The sequence below is a fragment of the Ornithorhynchus anatinus genome, chromosome X2 (assembly GCF_004115215.2).
Source record: "Ornithorhynchus anatinus isolate Pmale09 chromosome X2, mOrnAna1.pri.v4, whole genome shotgun sequence".
Taxonomy (NCBI): Eukaryota; Metazoa; Chordata; class Mammalia; order Monotremata; family Ornithorhynchidae; genus Ornithorhynchus; species Ornithorhynchus anatinus.
The window spans coordinates 4,871,445-4,898,008 of NC_041750.1; the positions used below are offsets into that span (position 1 = coordinate 4,871,445).

General features: G+C 43.4%; 2 protein-coding genes and 1 pseudogene across 6 annotated transcripts in view; 1 reads left to right on the forward strand and 2 right to left on the reverse strand.

Annotated features, from left to right (window-relative positions):
• Positions 1 to 5,320, reverse strand: part of COL23A1 (collagen type XXIII alpha 1 chain) — a 236,615-nt gene extending 231,295 nt beyond the window's left edge. The window contains exon 1 of one of the 3 annotated variants that reach the window (XM_029052708.2): positions 4,941 to 5,317. In XM_029052708.2, the coding sequence (XP_028908541.1) occupies positions 4,941 to 5,231 (291 nt within the window). In that variant the 5' untranslated portion in view covers positions 5,232 to 5,317. Of the gene's footprint in view, positions 1 to 4,940 lie in introns of all 3 variants that reach the window. The other 2 variants (XM_029052706.2, XM_029052707.2) reach the window with 2 other exon arrangements.
• A 7,579-nt stretch (positions 5,321 to 12,899) lies between these two features.
• Positions 12,900 to 26,549, reverse strand: CLK4 (CDC like kinase 4). 3 transcript variants are annotated; one of them, XM_007673093.3, is made up of 13 exons: positions 26,377 to 26,549; positions 22,980 to 23,140; positions 21,260 to 21,479; positions 20,018 to 20,108; positions 19,562 to 19,628; positions 18,573 to 18,689; positions 18,291 to 18,457; positions 18,116 to 18,210; positions 17,899 to 18,028; positions 17,237 to 17,319; positions 15,030 to 15,109; positions 13,354 to 13,444; positions 12,900 to 13,275 (listed from the first exon to the last, which is right to left on the reverse strand). In XM_007673093.3, exons 1-13 carry the CDS (start codon positions 26,536 to 26,538, stop codon positions 13,135 to 13,137), a joined length of 1,605 nt encoding a protein of 534 aa, XP_007671283.3. In that variant the 5' UTR covers positions 26,539 to 26,549; the 3' UTR covers positions 12,900 to 13,134. The 3 variants fall into 3 exon arrangements, 2 of the variants coding, with proteins under 2 accessions (XP_007671283.3, XP_028908538.2); XR_005659561.1 differs by lacking the exon at positions 12,900 to 13,275 and adding an exon at positions 14,322 to 14,432 and having other exon boundaries at positions 13,361 to 13,444; XM_029052705.2 differs by having other exon boundaries at positions 12,900 to 13,444.
• On the forward strand, positions 13,614 to 13,730 carry LOC114807506 (annotated as a pseudogene).
• Positions 26,550 to 26,564: the final 15 nt, after the last annotated feature.

A 26,564-nucleotide genomic window follows, 5' to 3' on the forward strand; every position in this document is an offset into this window, starting at 1 on the left:
TCCCAGCTCTGCCACCTGTCTGCTGTGTGACCTTGGGCAAGTCACTTCACTTCTCTGGGCCTCAGTTACCTCATCTGTAAAATGGGGATTAAGTCTGGGAGCCCCATGTGGGCTTGCAGATTTGCTTGCATTCACTTCAGTGTTTAATAAAGGGCCTGGCATAAAGTAAGTGCTTAAATACCACAGTTGTTATAATAGTATACATATCCTTATACTCTCCTGCTCCCTCTATCTGGAATTGATTTTTAAATGTCTGTCTTTTCCTCTAGACTGTAAGCTCCTTGTTGGCAGGGATGATACCTACCAATTTATACTCAAACTTACCTTATCACTCATCTCTAGACACAAGTTTTGTCTATTGGAAATAACACAAGTTTTGTCTATTGGAAATATGGAAATATGAGTCACTCCTATGGATATACTATAGTTTTATTGGTAGATAAAAAGCTACCCAATCAATCAATGGTATTTATTGAGCACTTACTGTGTGTGGAGCACTGGACTAAGTGCTTACAAGGAGCTTACAAGTCTAGCTGGGGAGACTGACATTAAAATAAATTTTGGTAATGGACGCCAGTGCTGTGGGGCTGAGGGTGGGATGGATACTTCAGGCATTCGGATCCAAGTGCCTGGTTTACTTCTACTCAAACCCCTACAGAGGCACAGGTCTTGGAAATAGATGAGTTATTTGAATGGATACAGTGTAGTTGTACTGGCAGAAGTAAAGCTGTCCAATCAGTCCATGATATTTATCCAACGGTTACTGTGTGCAGAGCACTGGGCACTTGGGAGAGTACAACAGAGTTGGTAGACAGGTTCCCAGCCACAAGGAGCTTACAGTCTAGAGGAAAAAAAATAAACTATATTGTATTTTAATGTGGGTAAGGGGGTAAGGGGGCAGAGGAAGAAGGCATTTTTCCCTTCTCACATGAAAAGTTCTACCCTTATAGCTTTGAGTTTCCCTTGTGCTGAAAATGATTAGCATGGACAATGGGAAGCTAGGAGGCAACAATAAATCCATTGTGTGGGAAGGAAAAAATCCAGCTTTGTATACAACTAAATATTTCTCTAATCCTCACATAAAAAATTTAACTATGGCATGAAAGCTATAAGCTCTGGATTCAGACTTCTGTTATATTCTAACTCCAGGTATTCCCCCATCACTGCCAAGTTGGGGTGGGCAGGGAATCCGTGTATTTAAGTAATTTGCGTAAAATTTCATTAAAGGGAACCACTTCAAATGCATAATTAGGTTTCCCCTTTAATTCTCATTGGAGCCACGATTAACCATCATGGCCATACTGACGAGTTTTCATTTTTTAAGCTTTGCCACATTCACTTAGGAATAGGCCCCCTCCAAAGGGTTTTGTGCTTTGATCTCCTCTTGCAGGGGAGGAGTGCTTTAATGCAGCAAAGTGAACATGAATATTCCATTTACCTCTTTCCCTTATGTGTGCTAGCCTTTATCATCCGTATCAGAGAGCCTCCCCCAAGTCTTTGCTCGCTCAGCTTTCATTCTTCCTGCTCAGACCTTCAGGGGACAAAAGATCTGGATCTTCTAGATCAACAGAGGTTTTTGCTGGTTTGTTTCAAAAGTTTCTCTTGAAACCATGAAGTGCCAATTTTTTTCCCCCTTGGTTGGGTTGTGGTTTTTTGTTTTTTTGTGTGGCAACAGCTACCACCTTGTAGATCTGAGTAGCCTCACAAAATGAACTTGTTGGTGCAAGTGATCTAACCAATCAAAATCACTTGGATGTCAAAAGGAAAAATTAGTGAACAAATATAATTTAGGGGAGAGTTAGCACGCATTTGCTTGAAGATGGACTCATTATAACAAAAAAAGTAAAGAGAAATCAATCCTTATTAAACCTTGTCTTTCCAAAGAGATAGGTTTTGCATTTCTTGCCATTTTACTAGATTTTAAGTACTGTATTTAGAGTCATTTATTAGTCATTTCTTCTTATTAAATGCTTCGACAAGCTTATTGTTCTATTTGGAACCCATTTATGCAGTTGCACTTGTATTCTCCCTAAACAGTTTACATCTGAGCGTTCACAATAGCAGCTTCCCACACTTTGCTAATCTCAGCAAGGGACTCTTCTGCTACTGCTGCCTAAAACTGCATATATTTCCCATCCAAGGGATATTTAGTGGAAGAATAGATAGAAACAGAATTAACTGTTGTGGCTAACATACTAAATTTTCTTTGAAACTATGAAAATAACTTAATTTGTTCAACTAAAATTTGGTCATCAATTTTCAATTTACACCTGGGGGAGCCGGGGGGACGGGGCTGGGGTGGTTGGAGGAAGGTAGTTAGTAAAACAATTGGTTCTTCAAATGTCAAACTTGAATTTACCCAGCAGTATCCAGGCATCTGGGTCTTTTGTGTTTTATACCTCAAACCACTAGATCAAACCCAACTCCAGTATGACAAAGAATAACTGTCAAACTCTGGGTGGAAGTTCTTGGATTCCCAAATATTCTGTCTGACTCTCGTTAAGAAGGATTAAAAAAACACCACAACTCTCTGAAGGTAAAAATCCCTCACAGTATCATTCTTCCAATTAATGTCCTCTATTGAACACTGTGAGCAGAGCCCTGTACTATGTCCTCCTCCAGCTGGACAGAAAAGGGGTGTGGGTGTATTAAAGCAAACTTTCCAATTCACTCACCAGCCAACTCAGTGGGCATTAAGGCTGATGAGGGATGAAACATGAAAATTATAAAGCGAAGCCCTATCCTTCAAAAAACAGTGCTCAAATGCTCGACTGCGATATTTTCTATTGCTCTGCTCCGCCTGAGATTTTTTTTTTCTCCCTTGCATCTCTTACTCTCAGAAAAAAGGGTGGTGAGTTCTTTCGACTTAATGGGCTTCAAAATTAGGGGACAGACTTGCTAAAGACACCGAAAAAAACGTTTCCAGTTTATCATCCCACCAAGAATCACTTCAGCACGATGTGAGGCCATAGGATACACACTAAACAACAGCAGTCAGTTTTAAGACCATCAAGTAGGAGGGATGGGGATTGTTTCTCATGGCAAAGAAGGATGGAGAGTTTTTAAAATGTGCAAATCCTCACCAATTGCCTCAGTTTCTGAACTCAGCGGTGACATGTTGTAGCATTAATAGGATTAGAAGGGTAGCAAATCTACCGCATAAATAGGGGACGTTCTCCCTCCCTCTAGGATGAAGCTCAAGCTACTGCACGAGGCTCAGAGAGTTCTGTGAACCTGCTGGGCTGGAATCGTGCACGACTTTCTGGTCCCTCTGAAACCTCAGCTTCCCTTTCGACCGTGGTGCGCCTGGGAGTCACAAGGACCTGAATTCTAATTCCGGCTCTGCCATTTGTCTGCTGTGTGACCGTGGGCAAATCACTTCACTTCTCTGTGACTCGGCTACCTCATCTGTAAAATGGGGATTAAGACTGTGAGTCCCATGGGGGACATGGACCGGGTTCAGCTTGAGTTACCTTTGTACCTACCCCAACAAAGATAGTAAGCACTTAACAAATACCATTTTAAAATAATAAGCCTTGGGTTGCACCCGGAGTTTTGTTCTGGGGGGGGGGGGGGGGTGAAGGGGCAGAGAAGAGAGAGGGAAGAGAGATCCTGTTTCCCCTTCCCACTCTCTCACCCAGGGAAGGGCTTAGGAGAAAAGGATAATCTTTTCCCTGCACCTTGTCATCACTCTCAAGGGTCCTTCTACCTTGAGAGCCCAAATAAGCAACCCCAAACCATCTCTCTCTCCCTCCTGCCGCTTCCTACTCCGCTCAAAGGCGACGCTGGGCTAGTACGAGAAAGCCCAAGGACCTGACAAGGAAGCAGCGAGTGCGACCTGATAATAATAACTGTGGTACTTGTGCTAGATACCGGATAATCGGGGCAGACATACTCGCTGCTCTACGTGGGACTCCCCGTTTAAGGGGGAATAATAATAATAATGATGGCATTTGTTAAGCGCCGACTACGTGCCAAACACTGTTCTCTGGGGTAGATACAAGGTAATCAGGTTGTCCCACGTGGGGCTCACAGTCTTTATTCCCATTTTACAGATAAGGGAATTGAGGCACAGAGAAATGAAGTGACTTGCCCAAGGTCACACAGCTGACAAGTGGCAGAGCCGGGATGGGAACCCTCGACCTCTGACTCCCAAGCCCGGGATCTTTCCACTAAGCCGCGCTGCTTCTGAGGAGAAGGAGAATAGGTGTTTTATCCCCATTTTGCAGGTAGGGAAACTGAGAGCTGGAGGGGGTTAAGTGACCCAGCAGGACAGTGGCAGAGCGGAGCGGGGATTAGAACCCAGGTCTCCTGACCCCCGGGCCCGGGTTCTTTCCACTACGCCCTTCTCGCCTAAGAGGGCGGCTCCACCCTGGGTGATTTTGTGCCTCTGACCCCACGCACCCCTTAAAAGCGGAGGGGTCGGACAGCCTGATGGGCTTTGACCAAGGCCGGCAAGCTGAGAGCGGGCGGGGCGCAGGGGGGGAAGGATTGAGGACCAATCGTCCCGACCGCTGAAGCCGTATGGCCTAGTGGCTAGAGCCCGGGAGACAGCAGGCCAATGGTTCTATTCCCGCCTCCGCCACTGGTCTGCTGTGTGGCCCTGGGCAAGTCACTTCGCTTCTCTGGGCCTCATCTGTTCAACGGGGAGTAAGACTGTGAGCTCCGGGTGGGACGGGGGGCTGGGTCCCACTTGATTCGTTCGTCTCCACCCCGGCGCTTAGTACGGTGCCTGGCACACAGGAAGCGCTTAGCGGACACCATCGTTACGATCATTACTGTTGTTCCCTCCGGGGCGGCCCGCACCTGGAGGGCGGCGGGACACTTCCCAGCCCTGACACCTCCTCCTCCGCCCACCCATCTACAGCGGGACGGTCCTCCGCTTGGCAGAGCGGGGAGGGAAACTGAGGCTGGTCGCCGCCCGCTCCCGACTCACTCACCTCCTTTAGGAGCCGCTCCAGGTGGGGCTGCAGCGCATCGAGCAGGGATCGGGGGTCTGCTGGGTCCCCCGGGGCGGCCGGGGGCGGGGCGGGCAGGTCCCGCAGGGTCCGCTCGAGGGCCGCCACCCTGGCCTGCAGGTCGGACGCGCGGCCGCTCAGCAGCAGGCAGGAGGCCAGCGAGCCCACCGACAGCGCCAGGCACAGCGCCAGGCACAGCGCCAGGCACCGCGCCCCCCCGCCCAAGGGGCCCCGGGACCCCGCGCCCGCCTGCGCGCCCTTGCGCGCGTTCATCCCGCCGCCGGCGGGGAGCCGGAGAGGAGGAGCACCGGGAGCACCGGGATGGGGAGCACCGGGATGGGGAGCACCGGGTCGGCCGCCCCCTGCCCGCCGATGGGCTCTCCGGGCCGAGCCCCACGGCCGCCGCCCCCCGCCCTCGCCGGACACTGGCGGCCGCTGCCTCGATGCAAAACGACCCCGCCAGAAAAGGAGCCGGGACCCACCCAGGGGCGGGGCGGGGCTTCAGCCTCCTCCCCCCGTCCCCCGGCTGGGGCTGGGGCTGGGGCTGGGGCTGGGGGGTCTCCCGCGGGCCTCGCAGCCCCTCGGCACGGCGCCCACGGGGGGCCCCCGGCCCCGCCCGCCAACGCACGTGGGTCGCTCGGCGCCCGGACAGCGCTACTGCTTCAACGCCCTTGCCTCGGCCGGCGACCCGGCCAGGCCTCCGGGGCGGTGGGCCTTCCGCCCGCTCGCTCGCCGCCCCCCCTGCCCCCCGGGGAGTCCCGCTGGCCCAAGGCCGGTCCCGTCCGCCGCTCCCGAGCCTGCGGCCCCCGGGACCCCCGTGGCCGCTTGGCCGGCGGCACGTGGCGCCCTCCTGTGGCCACAGGCGGCGCGCGCACCCGCCGGGGGAAAGGGGCAGCAGCGGGCGCGATGATCGTCCTCTTCCTCCTAATAATGCTGAGCACTGTTCTAAGCTCTGGGGGAGATACGGGGTCATCAGGTGGTCCCCCCACGAGGCTCACAATCTTAATCCCCATTTTACAGATGAGGGAACTGAGGCACAGAGAAGTGAGGCGACTTGCCCACAGTCACACAGCTTCACGATGCTACGAAACTTAATAACTGGCCTAGAGTTGACCTAGATACTTCAGGTGTGAAATCTGGAAGTCCTTTTTAACTCCTCTTTGAAACCAAGTGATAAAATCGGAACTCTAAGCGATACCCAGCCCCTCTGGCGCTTTGCCACAATAGTGCAGGGAATTCAAATAAGTGGTTTGACTACCACTAAAGTGTTGGATTTTATCAGTTCCTTTTGTAGCAGTGACCACACCTCTGTGCTAAAAAAAAATACAGTCACTGACTCCCAGAAGTTGTCTGCTTACTTCTTTTTTCTACTTCTGCTGGGGAATCTGATGTTTCTCATGAGACCATGGTGAGCACTGGGGTAGGTACACGATAATCTGGCCCAACACAGTCTCTGTCCCATTTTAGAGCTCCCAGTCTAAATAGGAGGGAATGGGATTTAATTCCCATTTTACAGATGAGGAAACTGAGGTCCAGAGAAGTTAAGTGACTTGCCCAAAGTCATAGAGCAGGCAAGTGGCAGAGTGGGAATTAGAACCCATGTCCTCTGGCTCCCAGGCCCATCCTTCTTTCCACTAGACTACACTGCTTCTTACGTTCCCCTTGTGGTGGGCGCCAAGTTTAGACTGGAACTGGCTCTGACAAACTGCAGTACATCTATGGGGAGGTGCACCCCACAATACGGCCTTTCATGATACGGTAAAATTTCAGTGGAGCATACCCCACAGCACGGCTGAGGTGTTGAGAATGGGAATAAATAGATTCAGAAGGACTGGAGAAATCTGGCAAGATGATACCAGAGTCCCCCAAAACTAGGCCTCTGCCTCAGGATTGAAAAGGTTTCACAATTCAGCATATATTTTGGGGTGTTATTTTTCCACTGACATACTCCCGTTTTCCATATTATAGCCTAAGCATGGAAAGTAAAGTTGTTTACACATAACTTCTCCCTCCCCTCAACAACGCTTAATGTTACGATGGAATTAAACGGAGCTCAGAGTTACCATATAGTTATAGATGCACAGATCTTTTAGCTATTTAGCTATTTGCCTAACCAACGAATAAATCCATTAGTGGTAGAACCACACTACAGTGACTCAAGTGTTTCCAAGATTCCAATTAAATTAATTTGTGATGATTCATAACTTAATTTTAAAATACCTCAACGTTTATAAAACTTACAAAACTTTTAGGTTTTAGAAGAAATGAAATAAATTGAATTTCCTTAGTTCATTTTCAGAATTAGATTTAACTCCATTTTGTCTCACTGTAAGCATAGCCACCACTAATTACACTGTCTTTAGCAACCTAGCTGGGGGTGGCCATTTGTATGTTTAGTGTGTGGATATCTACAATTCTAATTGTTGGTCTCCACAGCTTCTGGTGAGACAACTCTTCCTCCAATGGTTTTATAAATCACACTTGAAAGTAAGGATTATCCACCAGGAATAAAAGCCTTCTTACAGTTTTTCCATTTAAGTTTTAAGAGTTGCCTAGCAATATTGATCCAAGCAACCTAATTTATTTCAAAAGCACCACCTATCCCCTCTCTAATAACAATAGTATTTACTAAGAGCTCACTAGGTACCTCGATGCATAGGCCTGGGAGACAGAGGATGTGGGTTCTAATCCTGCCTCCACCACTTGTCTGCTGTATGATGGGCAACTCACTTCTTTTCTCTAGACCTCAGTTATCTCATTTATAAAATGGGGATTAAGACTGTGAGCCCCACATTGGACAGGGACTGTATCCAACCTGATTACCTTGAATGTACACCCTAGTGCTTAAAGCAATGCTTGGCACATAGTAAGTGCTTAACAATTACCACAATTATTATTTTTACAAAGGAACCAATTAAGAGAGCTAACAGTGCATTAGAAGTAAAAAACACATATCTTCCCTCAAGAAGTTCAATCAAGCCATTAGGGGATTGTAATCTGTCATCCACCTGACTTTCTCAAAGTATTTAATGGGTCAGTCAGTAGAGGTTGGAGACAGGCTTTAGGGTGCCATAAATAGGTAGAAAGCCCAAAATTTAGCATCGCTCTACAGGTAGTGAGGAAGCCAAGTACGGAGAGGCAGAGCTGGGTATTGTCCCTGCAACCAGGGACAAAAAAGTTCTCATAGGCAGAGATGAGGCCAAACTTTTCACCAGGAGTATCCCGCAGCATTCTGGCCATTTTAGGGGAGGTGGCATTCAGTAACTCCTTGCTTACAATGCACAGGGGTTTTCCACTATTTTGAAACATGACAGGCTGACAGAGCTTCCTTCCTTCATCATTGTATCCCTGGGGTATGTCTGTACTACCTACTTACCTGGAGATCTTTGAATTAGGTTTAAAGCAGACAGTGGTCATCCCAGATGATTTTCTTCTAACAATAGGATGGATGCTTTCTTGGAGAGTTGATTATATTTGGTCTCAGCACTTTTCATTTTCTCAATAATTCAGTCCCCTGGTGCCAACTTCCCCCATTGCTGCTGACAGGAATGGATCAAGAAGAGAAAATAAAACGAGATAACGGCTATGAAGAGATGGAGTTCTGTTTGGTGAGACCCACTGACTCAGCCTTCTGCCTTAAGGGTGGAAGCTCCCCGTGGGCTGGATGCATCACTTTTGTGTTATACCTTCTCAAACACTTATTACAGCACATTGCATCCAAGAGGTGCTCAGTAAATACTATTATTCCTTTATATTCCCGGTTCCTTGAAGCATAGAAAGATGGGAGACTGTACCCTTTCCTAATAATGTGGGCTGGGACTGTGGTGGATTGACAGCTCAATGAGAACAGATTTTACAACTGCACAAAGACTAGATAAATAACACTAAGCACTGGAAAACACAGGCGAGGTAAAGTACCAACAGAAATTGCCCAAAGAAAGAAAATGAGGTTTAATTTGCAAGGTAGCCATTTACACGTAATCATGAAGAAGGCAAAAGACACCAAAGAGAGAGAATCACAAGAAAAAAAAAAGTAATAATTAAGGACCAGTTGTCCAATCCAGTGCAAAAGTTTAAACCCAACAGTGGTGAAGTTTGAGAGTTGGGTAACAAGTCTGTGTAGATTGCTTTTGGTGGTTTCTTAACCCTTATCCTTCAGATAACCAATTTCCAATTTCAACCACTTGGCATCTTTTGGTACAAAGCTCAGGAGGATAACCAAAAGGTGCCAAAAAGCTATTTGCTGACCCTTGAAGGGAAGCATATAAAAGATTCCAGGAGCAGACCAGGCTGTCTCAGTCTTTTTTGCAGCCCAGCAGCAAAATGGGGTTCAGGTCTGCTCTAATCATTTGGCCCTAAGATTGCTACTGTTTATCCAATTATTTCTTGGCCTGGCATAAGTTCATTTATGCATGACTTCAACCCAGTTTTTATATATCCTATGGTCTCAAAAACTTAAAAAAATGTAAATATGAACTCTGGATAAAAATGATTACATGTAAAATCAAACAAAAACCCAGTATCTTCATTTGGTCTCTAATTCATCTAGTTGCAACTAAATATCACTGTATGTAACTGCTTTTAATTACTGTTTACAGAATCTCTAAAATGACTAGGCCCACAGATTTCCACGTAGACTGCTTTGTAGGTTTAAAGTTAGGCCACAATCCTTAAAATTTCTTCTTGGATTTTTAATTACCTGAGATTTTAACCTCTTTCACGATTGGCTGAAAGGAAAAAAAAAAAGGCAAAAGAAAGTGGTTTATTCTTTAACTGGCCAAAACTGCTTCTAGAAAAATGTATTTTCCTATGGGGTTAGACTTCATAAGGTACATATTTTTAAAATGAAAAAAAAATGAATCTAGTTCCTAATAACATAGGACATTTGTGGGCCACTCCCTTCTCGAGGAATATGTCTCACTCAGCAATACAACTGTGGTTGAAAATAGTGGTAACAGTTGCATAGAACATATATAATCACTTCAAAATTTCTAGAGAAAAGTGAAAGAACTCAGCATTTGATTAGTATATCCCAACTAATTTCCCCAAGATAAAACAAGCAAAATAAAAGAGTAGGACCTACATAACCCAGGTTTCCTGACTTCCATTATCATGTGGGCTCCTCCAATGATACTAGATGGAAAATCAGTGATAGTCTGAGAGATTAAACATTACTTCTGGATTTTTAGTTAAGGGCAACTCTTATTTACAAGAACATAAACCGCGTCTTTATTGGGTTCATGAAACCCAAGATTGTGTGTCCCAATATTAGCAAAAGATGCTCAGAAGAATCATGTAACCTTTGCGCTCTTCATTTCCATCCTGCTTAGGAATGGGCTTTGAGTGTTCCTAATTTTCCCCCCAGCAAGCCACTATGTACTTCTCATCCATTAATTTTGCCAAGATTCCATGCTTCTTACCAGCTTTGTCAAAAGGTTTCCTTTCATTCTGAAGCAACTAACTTCTAGCTTCTTGTCCTGATGTGTGGGATCTGGTGAACATTTTATGATCAGCCTATCCAGATCCTTCATAAATTCATAGGCTTCCAACATGTTCTCTTTTAGCCCTTAGTGCCCCACATGGGAACATCTTAATCTCTACGCTGTAAACTTGACTCTAGACTGTAAACTCATTGTGGGCAGGTAATGTGTCTATTGTTCTATTGCACTCCCCAACTCAGTAGTGCTCTGCACACTGTAAGCACTCAAATACAATTGAATCAGACAACTTTAATGCTTATCAACAAAATTGCCCCATCTGCAGCCTTGATACCCTTAGTGGATGCTTCCTCTTTCACTGGCTCCAATAGTACCTGTCCTAAGAAACAGACTCGTTTTTCCTGCTATTTAGAAGACACAGACAGAATATCTAGGGTTCCAAAGGCAAATGTAAAGAATTGGGTGAAACCTTAGCCAAGGAAATGGGAGGAAGAGTAAGTGTCAGTTCCCTGTCCAGTTTCTCCTGGGTGACACGGTGTAAAGCAATGTCTTAAATTCACTATTTTCCTTTCCACTCTTACTACCTGCAACCAGCACCTCAATTATCAGACCCTTTTTGGACCCCATATTTTCCAACACTGGAACTCTGTTTCACTTGACAATATATGTTGGATCCAGATAACAAGAGGAGCAGAGTAGGATGCAAGGTGAGTACTGTATTGTGAGTTCTATTCTGGGGATAGAACTGGATACACGTAAAAATTAAAAAAAAAAAGTCAGAAGTTCTCCATGAAGGAAAAATTAAGCAAAACTAGAAATTAGTTAACTATTCATCATTCAAAGGTTAAAGGCAGACATATTATTGAGTAGTTGAATCAAACAGTAGATCTTTCCTAGTTAAAATACTACTTGATGCGACACTAGGAAACTTTCTAAAGCAAAGCTAATAGTTTACTATGAGACTATAAGAAGTTCATTGTGGGCAGGGAATGTACTCACAAGCTCTTTTACTGTACTCTCCCAAATGCTTAGGACTGTGCTCTGCACACAGTAAGTGCACATTAAATACAATTGACTGATTATTGAAAACAAACAGGTGTATGTCAAATGGCAAAGCGAGTCTCTTCAATGCACACACATCCAGAATCCTAAAATCCTCTAAGACTCAGGTCTGCAGCTATTACACAGAAAGTACAAAACACCCTGGGGGGTGAAAGGTGAAGACTTTAAACCTGGACTGTCAAATGTTCTTACAACTACAACTAAGTTCAACTGGATAAATCAATGGAGCTCACAAATGTCAGATAATTCAGCCATCAGGGCATTTAGATATTAGTCCCTCTGCTGGCTCAGTTTTGACAGCGCTTTACTACTAAGAATACAGGTCGGCAGACAGCCCGATAAAAATCACCTGCCATAAAACAAGCATTTGAACAATGCATATGTCATTATCTTCTATACTTTTCTAAAATATCTCCTCAGTTGATTTAACATTTGTATTTTGCCTTTTTTCGAGCACATTTATCAGTGTCCACCAACTTCACAAAGTGCCACCTTCCCGCTTGGTCCTAAGAGTCTCGAAAAATCGAAGCTCTGAAAATACTACCTGATTCAATATTTTAACCCTGCAGTCGAATGAAAGTTAGAAAAATTACCTCAGCCAGCCCATTTAGCAACAGTGCCTCTTAATATTGAGAGGTTCTAATGATGGTTCAGGGTCTGGTCCTTACCTAAAAAGGGACTTCATACCCCTCCTTATTGTGGTTGAAGAGATTTGCCAACTGGGCTCTCAGTTTTTCGCATCATACCTTGGGGATGTTACAAAAGGGACTGACACGTAGCATCAAGTTGCATCTCAGCTTCCAAAATGCTTACTGTATCTTGAGTTGAAGCCTAAGGGGAAGCCTTCATTTTGCTGACAAATGGAAGCACAAAGGTTGAGGTGGTTTGAAGGCCATTCGGGCCATCTGCTTCAGAGTGGGGATCTCAACATGGTCTCAGGTAATCCCCAGCTCTGTACTGTGCTTATTTCTTCTAGCGCTTTGTGAACTAGCACATTTTACCACTTAGTACAGTGGTGAAATAAATATTTACTGAACAAGCTGGGCCACTGCCCCACTCCCCAGAATTTCCCTGGTAGTTAAATGAAGCTACCTAAAAAGGCTAATAGAGAGGAGGACGATAAAAGTGCATTCCACAGACAAGCATCTTCTATGTTGTCCAACAAGGGAAGCATATTTTCCCACAATTTGAAACCCAACGTGGTTCATTAACTGTTTCAAAAATTCACTTATTTTTATCCATACAGTATGTGAATTGGGAGAAATCTTCGGCTTTGAAGATGCTTCAGGCAAAGATTCATGATACACTCATATAGACAAACCTAGACAGCCTTTGCTTAGAAAGGCTAGTGGAGATGACCTAACATTCACAAATTTGAGCGAGATTTACTACTGAACAAACCCAAGAAGATCATGCCAAAGACCTTTAAAAATAGCAACTATTTTCCAAAACTGAAAATTCATTTTTAATTTTACATTTTAATAATCACTGTCAAGACCATACTTGCTTACCAAGATAAATATGGCATTGATACAAAACATATAGTACTATTTACAAGTTTAACTGTACAAAATAATTTAACGCTTAAAAAAATATGAGGCTTTTGTTGACTGACACAGTCTTATGTACTCTCTCCCTCGAAGAAGTATATATAGTAAGACCATTACATGTACATTTTATTTCTTTTTTAGTAAGTCAAAAAAAGGATGCTGCAGTGCTTCATCCAAGGTGATTCTTTTGTTCGGATCGTACTCTAACATTCTTCGAACCAGGTCAAACAAATTTTCATGTTCTGCGTCGTGACAAAGCATGAATTCCTGTAATGGAAAAGAAAAATCTAAAGATAACTGAAGCTCTAAAATTAAACTGACACTGGGTTTTTTCTGTTTAATTACCTTTAATGGTTTGCATCGTCTCCTAACATACCGACCGGCAGAACTATGTTCATCCCAATCCAATTGGTTGTGGTGAAAATATTTGCGTTTTCTGCAAGAGAGAAATTTAAATAGACCAGCGGCATGTTGGAAACCATTGCAAACATCACACGCCCAATTCTGTCCTTTTCCCAATTCATTCTGTTTCAACCATTGGGGTTCCAGTACAGAGGGAAGGGTAAGTTTACGATCACTATCCAACTGGCCGATTCCAAGCTTCCAAGGAGAGTAGGTTAACACTCCCCTTGAGAAGAATGGAAGAGGTCCTAGTGGTCTTTACAGCACATATACGGTAAAGGCACTGCTGTCTACTTTGGGGCATCTAACTCTTTTTCTCTCTAGACTGTAAGCTGGTTGTAGGCAGGGAACGTATCTGCCTAATCTGTTGTATTATACTCTCCAAAGCCATTACTGCAGTGTTCCACAGACAGTAAGTGCTCAAAAAACCCCCACTGATTTGATTTAATTCCAAAAGCAGAATGAGAATACTCCTTGTCGAACTGCTTTTCACACTACAGATGAACCTTTAATTTCTCTCTAATGTAGAATGGTCCATTTTTAAATGGCCTTCAATTTACTTGGTAAAGAATATGATATGTAATTATGGAATAAATATTTGCAACATCTTGAGATCTTATGCAGAATAATAATGTGGCATTTGTTAATTGCTGACTAGGACTCAAACACTATGCTTAGGGCTGGGAAGGACATGGGATAATCAGCTTGGTCACAGTCAAAAAAAAAACAAAAACCCATCTCGAATCAACCAAACCAACAATTTGCTTTTTTTTCCACACACACCAAGGTAATGAAAATAAATCTTATTCTTATAGTAAGCTGGTGGCTGAGGGCATGAGGCAGATGCATTTTTCACAGACCACCAGAAGGAAATTATTTTATTTGGCTTGACTCTGCCTAGGTCAGACTACCTTTAAGTGCCAACCTTTTGTTAGCACGACTTGCCCTGTGCAGACATGGCTGATGACTTTAGAGCCAAGTTTCACTAGTCGGGCTTCAGTATCTGCTCCGGCAGACTCTGCCTGAAAGACAATTAGTATTTAGGATTCTTTCAGCCTCTAGCCCTCTCCCCACCACCCTAATGCAACTATGGAGGATTTCGGGGTACACCTCAGAGTTAGGCCAGGTTCAGGATGAGGAAGTAGCACAGAGTAGCCACTGGCTATCAGGTAGACCCCCGATCCGGAAGCACAAAATGGATTTTTATTACACGGCAGGGGTTGGGGGTGGGGGGAGCCACGGACGTTTCCAAAAACCAACCTTTGAGTACAACCTCAATTCTGTTACAATTGGAAAGCTCATTGTGAGCAGGAAATGTGCTACTTCATTACTGTATAGGTCGCAAGTGCCCAGTACAATCAACTGCAACCATGGAAGGGCTCAATAAATAATTTTTTTAGCCCCAACATATTGAATTTTGATAAAATGTTCCAGTGGCAATTCCCCAATCATCATTTGGCGGAGGCAGATTTTGCCAGAGGTTACACATCTTCCCCGGCTCCAGTTGTGGTTTGTCCTATGCAAATTGTCGGTGGATTGGATTTTTGTAACCACAAACCAATCCCATTGCCTTCAGTTACCCAAAAGAGCTTTAGTCTTAAAAATCACCACCACAGTACCTCGTTTTCTGTATCATGTGAGTTGGTATAGGTCCCAAGATTCGCTCCATCATTGCGAGGTGTTCTTTACTATCGTGGGTCTGTAGAAGTAAAATAAGTTTATCCATGCTCCTCCCATTTTCCTACGCATGCCTCAAAGCATCAGACTTTAGAATACTATATTACCATTAACACCAAGGGCTGAATTAAGACAGAAATTCACAGCTACTCAATTCGTAATTGTCAAGAGACTATCGCTGAAGCCCAGAACTAGGTTGTGGGCTCCACAACCAAGAGGATCCCTCCTGTAAAACCTACAATGACCCTTACGACGGTGGGAGGGGGTGTTTCCTACTCAAGTAGATCAGAAGAAGTTGGAGGGATAACACTCCCTCCAAAGTCTGGACTCTGGACTGGCCTGCTGGAGTGATGAGAAGCCTGGAAACTGCTTCTTTAGCCACATGCTCTGCTTATAGTATATTCATTTTGCTGTCTGAAGTGACTCTTTTCTTAGGTGCGGATCCTCAACCTTTCCTACCTCCTATTCTTAGACTGTAAACTCCCAGAGGGCCGGGGGCATGTCTGATTTTCTCTCCGTGTGCTCTTCCTTTCCCCAACACTTACTACAGTGCTCTGCAAACAGCAGGCACATGGTAAATACTAATGAATGAATGAATGAACGAACACGCATTTCCACGAGTGAATTCCACTTCTTGAGATTTTAGTGGCTTGGGGGAAGAGAAAAGTGCAAACAGGGAGAGACGGGCAAGAAAAACTGGACGAAACAAAAGTACTGAACATGGAAGATAACTAGAATGGGCCAGAGAGTAGAAAGGGAACGATGAAATTAGTTGTGCAGCCTGTAGGAAGATGAACCCTTTGGTTTTACGTTCCCTATACTTGCTGTCCTCAAGACCCGGAGGATCAATGGAATGCCTCGCAACATTTGACTTTGTTATATAGGCGATCTCTCCAGTCTCCTTGAAAACAATTTAGACATTTGGCTAAAAAAACACACCTTGCTAAACTGCCTGACTCATTACAAGAGAATGTCATGAGGCTGACTCATTGATTTTGACAAGTCCTTTTGTTCAGGATCGCGTAGGTGGGTAAATGAAAAGCTGAAAATTCTGATCTGATTTGAAGCCACTGACTCCAACAAGCCCAAGGCCCGAGGTTACTCTGGAGGTAAGTGCCTTAGGAGGAGCATTAACTCCTTCTGTTCATTTGGGGACTATTCCCAGTGCCTTAATGCAATTGTGCATTGAATCGTCTCCTGGGGATCTGAGAGAATTAATCCTTTTCCAAGCAGGGATGCCAACTTTCCATTTTGAGTGCAGGGATGAACTTGGGGTGGAGTTTAGAGGAGATGTGTTTTCTGGAGCAAAAGCAGATGCCCACACCAAAGCACTCCTGTAGAAGCTCAAAAAAACCTACTGAAAGAAAGGCTCTTTACCCAACCCTAGCACCCAAAAAGGCCCTGGAATGAGTTAGAGCTCATGAAGAGCATGGAGACATGGAGAAAGCAGACTATCTCAAGCTCCTTGTGGGCAGGGATCGTGGCAAGTCAGCCAGTCAGTTGTATTTACTGAGCGCTTACTGTGTACAGAGCAATGTACTGAGTGAATGGGAGAGTACCACAATATAACAGACATTCCCTACCCAAAAGGAGCTTACAGATTACCAACTCTACTGTATTGTACTTTCCCAAAGTGCTTAGTACAGTGCTCTGCATAAAGGAAATACTCAACAAATACCACTGATTGACATCACTGTTACTACTGACAACACAACTTAGAATGGGTGTGTAGAGTGGTGCACTAGGTGTCTGTGACCATCCAACAGATGGGACAGACAGTTCCGGTCCTCCAATAGGGGAGACATGCAAGCACAAATTGCCAACTATACACTATGTTATATATGATAAGGGAAAGAAAAGGGGGAAGAAAAAAAAAGAATGGAAGGAAAGGAGAGAAAAAGGGAGTTCCTTGTGCCTGCCCGTTTTTTCCGCTAAATTTGTAAATTCCTTGGGAGCACCTCTTCTACCTCCTCGGTCTTCTCCCAAGTACCTAGTACAGGGCTCTGCACACCATGGCTGTTCAATAAATACTGATGATGGAGGTAGGATCACCCAAGGAATTTATAGGAATTCTTATAAACCAAGTTTCACAGGCCTCAAATCTCAATTTTTTATTTAAAAAGAAAAAGCACCTTTAAGTACTGCATACCTGAAATACTGTGAAGCCGAGATAATATTCAATAAGAATGCAGCCTATGCTCCACACATCACAGGGTTGAGACCATCCTAGGGCTATGACAAAAAAAAAAATTAGTGTTCTTAGAAAAATGAGCAGAGTGGAACATATGTGTGCGGTGGGGGGAAGTGAAGGGAATGAGCCTTCTCCCTGACCCTGGACCAGGAGAGTAACACTAGCCCACACTACCTCATTAAATCAGCCAAGGTTTCAGGTCCAAGCCCTCCCATTCGGGTTCCTGTCTGTTGGTGAAACTCTCTGCCCAGCCCAAACTCAGTCTCCTGGGCTCAAAATGAAATGTTGGCACTAAGAAACAGCAAACCATTTAAGAGCCGTTCATGACAAAGACCAACTCAAAGCCCGAGACTGTGGTCCCATGTGGGATAGGAACTGTGTCCAACTTGATTATCTTGTATCTATCTATCCCAGTACTTAGAACAGTGCTTGGTACAAATAAGTACCTAATCAGTACCATTAAAAAAAAAAAAAGGTAGGGCCAGTAAAGCCCTGAACAGGCCTGGGCCTCAGGTCCAAGACTAACTCTACATAGTTTTCTTTCCTCTGAGAATTCTCCTGGATATGGAAAAAGTGAGACCTAACAGTAAAAATTCTGGAGATGCTCAGATTCTACTGACCTAAAATGACCTCTGGAGCTCTGTAGTGTCGAGTAGAAACCAAAGTACTGTGATGTTCATCATCATACGTTGCACTTCCAAAGTCCACAACTTTAATGTCTGTGTTTTTTAGTGTGCGTTCATCCCGTTTCTAAAAGATTATATTTTGGGAACCAATTGGAAAAAGACAAAACACCCAAGGGGTGAAAAAGCCATCTGAGCAAAATGAGAAACCTACCATTTTGGAGTTGTATTTCACAACATAGTCAGACTTCACAAACAAAATATTTTCTGGCTTCAGATCTGTATGGGTCAATCTGTTGTGATGCAAAACTAAGGGGAGAGAGAAAAATGTTGGCTTTGCCCATCAACCATGTCTTCAAATTCCAGGAGTTTTGAGAAAGCAAACTTACAATTTATTGACTGGCAAATCTGATAAGCCATCTGCCGGATATGATCGAGGTGAAATGGTAAAAAACTATTTTCTTTAATAAAATCATAAGTACTGAGACCCAGTAATTCAAACACGATGCACACGTGACCGTGATGATCAAACCACTCCAGCATTTGGACACAGCGGCTAGAACATATCAAAACCAAAAGATAGTCAAGTTTGCGGAATACCCAGCTTCTGGAGTCCAACACAGTGTTTCCCGGCGACCAGCGCAGAGATTCTTAACTGGGTTCATACTCACAATATGCTATTTGGATCAGTAGTGTTTAAGTGTTCCAATACTTGAATTTCTGAACGAGCAGCTTCACGGTATCTACCCACATTTTTTACAATTTTCACAGCTACATGCATGCCCCCCCTTAAAAGCAAAATAAAATGTTATTAATAAGAGGGCATATGGGGACGTAGGGAATCAAACAATGAGCAAAGACAAAGGCAGTGAGTTCCTCATCCCAATAGTTTACTCCAGAACCAGGCTAGGGAAAAATCTGGGAAGTCAAGCAACAGGTCTGAATGCATTTCAGATTAAAGTCACTGGGTTATTAAAATAACATTTGGGCACACTTTCAGTGTCCCAGAATTTCATCATTTAAGGTATTCTGGTAAAACAGATCTAGAGGATGGGGATTCATATTAGAGGCATTTAGTGATACCAAATTTGATTTTTATTGCTTAGCTTTCATCAATTTCCTTGCTGGCTTTAATATTAGAAAAACACCTGGGTGGCAATTTCCAGTTCATCGGTTTGAAAACTAATTGTTAATGATAGGCTACAAAGAGGAAGCTACTTGGGGGCCTGGCCTCCTGTTGAACCTCCCGAGTGCTTATCTCAGGACACTGCATTCAGTGGATGCCCAATAATTAGCATTATTACTACTACTCTAAAAGAGAGTTATTAATTTATTACAGCTAAGGAAACTAGTATATTTATTCTTACTTTTATCAATCCATATTTATTTTAATGTCTGTCTCGCCCTCTAGACTGTAAGCTCCTTGTGAGCAGGGGTCACGTCTACTAGCTCTTATTATATTGTACTTTCCCAAGGACCTAGTACAGTGATGTACAGAGGAAGTGTGCATCAATCACGGATGGACTGACACAGAGCCAGTGGGGGAGAGCTGGGATCCAGAGCCCGGCTGCCGCTCCTCAGGAGAGTAACCACTTTCTATGAACATCACCCCCCTACAAAATCACTTCTGAAAGGCACCCATAAGCAATGAAATACTTACATATCATGGTCGATGCACTCTACCACTTTGCCAAAAGCCCCTTCACCCAAAGTAGCCACAATTTCATCTAAAGTGAGGGGGAAAAAAAAGAAAGTGTAAGTTTCAGCGTCATTTTCAAATTATCTATGCTATCAATTTACTTTCCAGTATTTCTATCAAAAACATAATTACAGTCTCAGGACTGGAGTAAATTATTTTATTGTCTACTGCTATGTCAACAATTAGATACTCTTAGCTCACTTGCTCTAATCACAAATTCCCCTTGTTTTGGAACTTTAGAATAGAGATATTTAAATGCTACAGAAAAGGAACTGTAAAACAAACAAACCCACCAAAAACAAAACAAACAAGCAATGAAGAGTTCCTTAGCCCCCCGCTGACATACTAGTTTTACAAAACAGATTATCATCTGCAAAGTTTTTTTTAAAAAAAAAAGTGTTGAAAAATAGTCTATACATCTTGCTCTTAGCACGTCTCCACTTTGACAGATCAGGTGACCCTCCTCATCATCCTCTATACTCCTGGATCTTTTCCTTCGGTGACTCCTCTGGGACGGCAAGTGGGCGGCACCAAGATCGTCCGGCCAATCAATAGATCAGAGGGAATTCAGGGCAGAATACGCAATTCATTCAGCGGGGAGATATTCAGGCATTCAGTTACGCACCAGGCCACGAACAGTTGGCAGGAGCAATTTCAAATTCAGTCCCCAGAAATTCACAGGGCACAGTTTATGTTACAGAAGAAAAACATGGCAAGGAACAGATTTTCAGATAAGATACTTAAAGTAGCAATAGAAAAAAAAATAAACAACACAATTCTGCTTCTCTAAACACTGACATAATTGAAGTCTGAAATTTTAAAAGACTGCAGTGTCATGCCTTACTAATCTCCTGTTAATAAATAGCGAGCGATGAGGCTAAGAGCTGGCTAGCTTGTCAGAAAAATGTTTTACCATGGCAAAACTAATTGAAGACAGCAGATCTTAAAATATACCTCATTAAAAGAAGTGGGCATAAGCAAAACTTTCTATTTGTGTTGTCACCTAATAAGTGCTTCTACTGAAGAACTGGGGAGGATAGCTATCAAATACTTAAAATGGGGAACATTCAGACTGTTTAAAAAGGCACCAAACAGGAGATAGCAGATTTATCTGATCATTAATTGCACGTTCAGCACTATTTCTAAACAATCTGATTCATGTGAGCACTGTGATTTGGAACTGGGCCCCCATGTAATAACATGCTTTAGCTATACATAAAAGCGCAACACTTCACACTTGTTCTAAAACTGAGCAATAAGGATACACTGCTTTAGCTTTTGAATTCTAATAAGCTTTAGCATAAATAGAAGAGAGGGTTGCTTTTACTGTAATATGGAGCAAGCTGACAATTGCATTGCAAGGCTTAAATAATATCTTCCACTATGGAGTCAAAATAAATGGCAAAGCCAGTGGCCAAACTCATAACTCTTAGTTACAGTACCTGAAAATGGAAGAGGAAGCTTACTATAGATTAGCTAATAAAACATACCCAGAAAATACCATTTAGAGATTTAAACAATGCCTACAAAGCAGTACCATATTCTCAACTAAGGATTAAAATATAACAAAGTTTCTCAAAACTCCTTGGGCCCATGAAGTTCTCTCACGTTCAAGTAAGAATCTATCCAAAGTTTAAAAAAAAAAAATATTAATCATACCGAATGCGACTGATGGCTTGAACAATGCCTCATACGTCTCCGTCTTTGACTACTTCTCCTGCTTCGGCCTGAAGATTTACTGCAGTCATAATAACTGCTTTCATAGTCTCTGGGATAATGTCTAGGCTCATATCCTTCACAGAAGTCATTTCTGTATTCATCAACATATCTTCGCTCATAATAATCTCTCTCATTTATGGCTCTGGCTTCCATATAATGGCTGAAAACAAGAAATACGTTTTAATTATTTCCTTTCCGAGACCACGACAGAATGCTTTTTAGCAGTGCTTGGGAGAGGACAATACAATAGAGCTGGTACACTTGTTCCCTGCCTACAATAAGCTTGCAGTCTAGAGGGAGAGACAGACATTAAATAAATTATACTTAAGCCCCTAGCTCCTCAGCCAGTATAAAAACAACACGCACATCACCCAAACAGAATTATACACAAACCTGCCCTAAGAGAAATATAATCCCAATATGTAGTGCCCTGCAATGCCAGTATAGCCACCTCTTCTCCAGGAGGCATTCCTCTGAAGCTAATTTTGTATTTATTGGTGATTGTACTGGATATTAGCTCCAACATTTCACTGCTGGCTTAAGTAAGCATTCCATTAGAGATGCAGTATAAACTTAAGTAGAAAAATGACAGCAAATCTGACTTCTAGCAGAATACACTGGATGACAAGTATGGGACAAAAAGGAGGGGTGAAAAATGTTGCATTGCTTTGCAATAACCCATACTGGCTGATGTAGGAAAGAAACTATTTCATTCCACTGGGTCTGCACTGCTAAGAGAAAAGTTGTTCACAACAAAGAACTGACAAAAGAAAGAAGAGAATGGAAAGGTCCTGAAGAGCTACAGAATACCACCTTTTACTTAACCTTTACCAAAACGCAGAATTATTAAAAGGTTTTCAGTTCCATTACTTAAAATGTGACAATTATAATACAGCACTCAAATCTGGGTTAATTTCAATAAATTTTGTATTGTTATAAATCAAAGATATTCTAGTAATTAGAAATTTTTCTCATTGTATTTGGTAGGTACTTAGTATGTGTCAAACACTGTTCAAAGCACTGGAGTAGGTACAAGTTAATTGGGTTGGGCACAGTCTAAATAGGAGGGAGAACAGGCATTCCCATTTTACAGGTGAGGAAACTGGGAAAGAGAAGTTAAGTGATTTGACCAAGGTCACACAGCAAGCTCTTGGCAGAGTCAGGTTTAGAACCCAGGTCCTTCTGACTCCCAGGCCCATGATCTCTCCATTAGGCCACTCTGCTTCCCAATTTTATGGTAAAAACTTAAAAATTCCACTCTGTTCAATCACTGTGGATTTGAACGGCTTCTTCAAAAAAGTCTTTAGTGAACTCAATCAGCTTTTGATATGTATTTCCATTAGACAACTTGGATAGAATGCTACTGAAGAATTGGGAAATGTTTTCCCACAACACAGAGCCTGTTCTCATATAACTTGATCCTTGTGAGCGCAGGAAGATTTGATATAGGAAGATAAGACTATACGTGGCACCCGATCAAAGTCCGAAGACTCGTATGCAATTTGGGGGTCCTCAAGAATACAGATACAGTGTCAGGGCACAACTGACTGGATAAACACTTACATAAAGTTTTCAATTTGAGAAAGAGAGCAAAATGTAAAAGACAGCCTGACTGAACAGAAAGCCATCTGAGAACAACGTTTTAAATCCGAGAATTTACCATTCTGATTCTTTAAACTGTAGATGGGGTTTGTAGTGCCTGTTCTCTTGGGTACTACTGTGGAATCTCTTCTTGCGCTTATAGCTGCAACCATAGCTTTCATGTTCCCAACTTTCTCTACCATCCCAATCCGGACAGTGAGCTCGTTTTGAATGCCGCATCTGTTGAGGAAATGTACATGAAGGGAAAGGGAATCAAGGGGTGGGGTGGGGTAGGGGGGTGATATTCAAGATGACAGTAGTCAACCTGATTAAAGACAAAGACATTTACTGATCAATAGAAAATGGAAAGCATCATTAATTCTGCTCTTACTCCTGTTTAACATTTAAAGTGATAGTTCACTGATTTCCACAGAGACAATCTGAGCCATAAGGAGAGCTGTAATAACCAGACATCTCTTTAGTTCTTGGGAAGTTCATATAACTTCCTGTCTGAAAATTAATTTCACTCTCCAAGTTAGACAAACAATCAACTTGCTCAACATTTCTATTCCTCAATTAGGTGTGCCTTCACCTTCCAAATCCCCAGGGGGTACATTAGACTGGGGAGAAACTGCTTTTTCAGGGATTGGTAAATACTGGAATAAGAAACAGGAATATCAGCACTATACAGTGTTCTTTTTATTGTGCTTCAGCACCACTGAACTATGAATAAAAGGTATTTACTGGGCATGTACTACATGCACTGTACCAAGTGCTCGGAGAGTACGACCACAGAATTAGCAGACACATTCCCTGCCCATATTGAGCTAGCAACTACTCTAACCACTAACATATCCTCCAGGGCTCTTTTTACATCATATTTTCAGCAACTGACCGTACACTGAATTATCAGCTCCCTATGATTTGATACAATTCCCTGTGTCCCCTTGAAACAATGACAGCCTCAAACTGCCCCAATTCATCTAGTTGCGCTAATTTGCTCTCTTCTCTGTGCAGAGAGGCACCCAAATAGGAATCTCTTTGTGCAAAAAGCACTAATTCTTTGCCAGGGCTGAAGCACCTCCGGGAAGGAGGAGTAAGTTCAAAGGAATGAGTGGCAACTGAAAAGGCCTGAGGACAAGATGACCTGGTGATGGCAGTCACTTCGGAACAAAAATAAAGGTACCCTCTGTTGTTTCTGCTAGTTTAGCTCAAATAAGATCTGCTTGCTGCCGCTCTGCAGTGTGTGGGCCCAGAAGTCTGGCTATGTGAGGGCACAAGGAAATCTGATCCTGGTTGGTGACACAATCTGTGTGTCTCATCTTTCTTTCTTGCACTGGTTCATTTCAGATTCAGTCCTTGGGCAGAAAACAAAACTCCTTCCATTTCCTTTACTCTTTTTTACTTCTCTTCATTACCCCAGTAAATCTGAAACCCAGATTCTGAAATTTCTGGGTTTATGTGGCAGTCAAGTTGACGATTCCCCGGGTATGTTTAGACTTTAAAAACGAAGCCTTCTGAGGAGACGCCTCATATGCTGGATGATAATTACTTCAAAGTCCAATTCCAGATTGATTAAAAACAATAGTAATTTGGGCTGCTCCAATATGATGCAAAACCCAGTCACATGAACAGATTTAACAAATCTGACCTCCCCTCACATTCTGAACACCACATATGCTCCGGTCAACCAACCAATCAGTGGTATTTACTGCATGCTTATTTTGTGCAGAGGACTGCACTAAGCACTTGGGAAAGTTACAAGAACACTGGTACCCACGATTCCTGCCCATAAGGACCTTACTTCCTCTAGACTGTAAACACTAGGAGTATGCAGTTATTCATACTTCAAAATATATTTGGAGGCAAAATACTTTTGACAAAGTGCCTTCAAACTTCAGAGGTGCACATCAAATCATTTTGTTTTACCAAGGGGGATAAGAAACCCAGCTGGAGAACATTAAATAGAAGATTCCAATTAAACCAGGGTGGGAGGCAAGGGCACGATTTACTACCAAAACACCACCTGCAATTTTCTGATGCACCATAATCATAATCTAGACAGCTAAGGAGCCTTAATTTCAAAAAAAATATTTGACATTGGTAAGGGTGTGGAGTACATTTTGCCCCTAAAGTTGGCTTTGATAACTTACTGTGCTGCAATTCGGCCCAAAGGGTTATGATTTCCAAATGGTTGGTAATTGCTTTTACAACGGTCTTTTGTATTTGCTACTCAAGTTTCAGTTATTCAGTTCTCCGAATATTATCCAAGCAGCAAAATCCTCATCAGATTTTTTTTTAAGCTAACATGTGATCTAAGGAACTACACTGAAATAGCTACACTATTAAACTTTTAAATTACACCATTACAGGCTCCTTTACCCAAACAATATTTAAAACCCAACAATGTTAAAGTTATTAAAAGCCGGGGAAGAGGAGAAACATGTAATCAACTTTAGACTTCCATAATGTGGCCCCCTGGAGTGACTTCACAGAATTGAGCTTTCCCCTAGGTCACAAAGAAGGCCTAAAGTTTTGGGGACATTTAAGGAAGAGAGAAACTTAATTTTCTTTCTTCTCAGTATTTACAAAAACCCTACGGGGTGCCAAATGGTTAAAAAAAAATCAACCCCTTTTCTTCTGTCAGCGTGAGGGCAATACTCAAATCCTTCAAACCATACTTGAGATGGTGCAATGGTTCTTCACCTTCCCTTCGTCCTAATGCCTGCTCTCTCTGGTCCCTTCGGGCAGCTGGAATGTGACTGTTACCTTCCCTTTCATTCAATCGTATTTATTGAGCGCTTACTGTGTGCAGAGCGCTGGAGACTATAATAAATTGACACAATCCCTGCCCACTGCGAGCTTACTGACAAGAGGACTGCACCCCCAGTATTTTGCACGTAATAAGCGCTTAACAAAATCCGCAATTATTATAGCGCTCTGCTCCTTCTCTTTACTTACGCTTAGTATAGTGCTCTGCAAAGAATAAGCTAATAATTGTGGGATTTCTTAAGCGCTCTGGACCAAGAACTGTATTTAACTTCGGGGGGGGATAAAATGCAAAGGTTCAAAAGAATGCATTGTTGACGGTATCATGGATTCCCACCTGCAAATTAGTATGGGGGATCCATCCTGCCAGCAATGACCTGTTTTTTTCCTACACCGACCCCGACCAGGGTGACCGTCGGGGTGCCTCGGCAGGTCGCCCGCCTGAAAGCACCCCACAAAGGGCACCCCCGCGGGACCACCCACTCAAAAGCCCGCCCCCCTCTAGGATCCAGGTGAGAATCTCTGGCTTGAAAGGTTCCTCACGAATCACTCCACGGGCCCTCCTTCCACCCAAAGGCCCCCTACGACGGGTCCCTGTGGGCCTCCCCTCAACCGTGTTACCCGGCTCGGCCCCGTCCTCCTCAGCGCCGGCCGCGAGGCCTGAAGGGAATATCCCTTCCCCACCCTCTCCCCGCCGATGACTTTACCTCCGGACAACTAAAGGGCCACCCCGCCAGGAGACGCCTCCAAGTTGCCGTCTCCCCCCTCCCGAGCCGCAGCGACGAACACTGGACAAAATGGCGACGGCGCCTTCCTCCCCGAGCCCCAAGAGCTACGGCCGTCGTCGCCCTGAGAGCGCGAACACGCATGCGTGATAGTCCCTCCCGCTCCCTCT